The sequence below is a fragment of the Aplysia californica genome, unplaced genomic scaffold (genome assembly GCF_000002075.1).
Source record: "Aplysia californica isolate F4 #8 unplaced genomic scaffold, AplCal3.0 scaffold00044, whole genome shotgun sequence".
NCBI lineage: Eukaryota > Metazoa > Mollusca > Gastropoda > Aplysiida > Aplysiidae > Aplysia > Aplysia californica.
This window is the reverse complement of record NW_004797314.1, coordinates 747,702-748,963: the sequence shown is the minus strand read 5'-3', so window position 1 is coordinate 748,963 and position 1,262 is coordinate 747,702. Positions and strand designations below refer to the sequence as shown.

Here is a 1,262-nt window from a genome sequence, read left to right as displayed (position 1 = left end):
ATAGATAGATAGATAGATAGATAGATAGATAGATAGATAGATAGATAGATAGATAAATTAAAACGAAGAGAGAAAAAGAAAATGATGTAAAGAGGTGGGGAAAGGATGGAGTGGGCGAGATAGATACACAGAAAGAAAGAGAGCTAGAGAGAGAGCTAGTGAAAGAGAGAGAGAGAGAGAGAGAGAGAGAGAGAGAGACATTAACAGACGACAGAAGATAATAAACATATGTTACGTAATATACTAGTTGTTTCTTTACTCGACTACCATGTTCTGTGGCTTATTTATTTTAGTTCAATACTCTGTCCTATCAGAGAAAGGTCACACGCACTAGAAGGTAAGATTCCTTCTTTAATACATGAAAAAGTAGTACAGTTGCACAGCAAGGCAAGAAAGGTGAGACACTATTTCCGCCCCCTTTACCCCATACAGGAGTTCAATCTCTTGACGAGAATGACATAACACAAACTCTGCTAGAAGTTAGTTTTAGTTTTAGTAAGAGTTTTACGGTACATGCATCACAGTCAGGTCATATACAGAGAAACAGAACCCAAAATCACCTAGACAGTAGTAAATAAAGACATTACCCAAACTCGCCTAGATAGAAGTTAACTAGAACATAATCCAAACTCATCTAGAGTTAATTGCCACATAACCCAAACTCACCAAGATACACGTAAACCGCGGCATAATCCAAATCCATCTAGATAGCTTTTAACCACAACATAACCCAAACTCACTTAGATTGAGGTTAACTAGAACATAATCCAACCTCACCCAGAGTTAATTACGACACCACTCAAACTCACCAAAATACACGTAAACCGATGCATAATACAAATTCACCTAGATAGCTTTTAACCAGAACATAACCCAAATTTACCTTGATAGAATTAATCAGGACATAACCCAAACTCGGTTAGATAGAAGTTAACCGGAACATAACTCAAACGCACCTAGAGTTTAACATGACATAATCTAAACACACCTGAAAGTTGACCAGAAAGTCGTGTATCTCGGCGGGCGTGAGGTAGGAGCTGTGGCTTGTGTCCACCCCGGCACAGTTGGAAATGATGCTGGACACAGCCAGGGCGTCACAAATCTTGTGCCTCTGCTGGCTCTCCAGCTTCAGGTCTTGTGGGGTGATGCGGGTCACCGAGCCTGGGGAAAACACACTGTGTAAAGTCTCTCCTATCAACACTATTATATTATTTCAGCAAGAGGCAGGAAAAAACTGTTGCTGCTGACGCCCACAATCCCGG

The 1,262-nt window shown here is 40.5% G+C and overlaps 1 protein-coding gene across 1 annotated transcript in view; it reads right to left on the bottom strand.

Annotated features, from left to right (window-relative positions):
- LOC101863796 (1-phosphatidylinositol 4,5-bisphosphate phosphodiesterase epsilon-1) overlaps positions 1–1,262 on the bottom strand; it is a gene marked incomplete in the record, with an annotated part of 159,988 nt that overhangs the window by 30,351 nt on the left and 128,375 nt on the right. Inside the window, 1 exon segment of the mRNA XM_013079213.2 lies at positions 989–1,161. Within this exon segment, the coding sequence (XP_012934667.1) occupies positions 989–1,161 (173 nt within the window).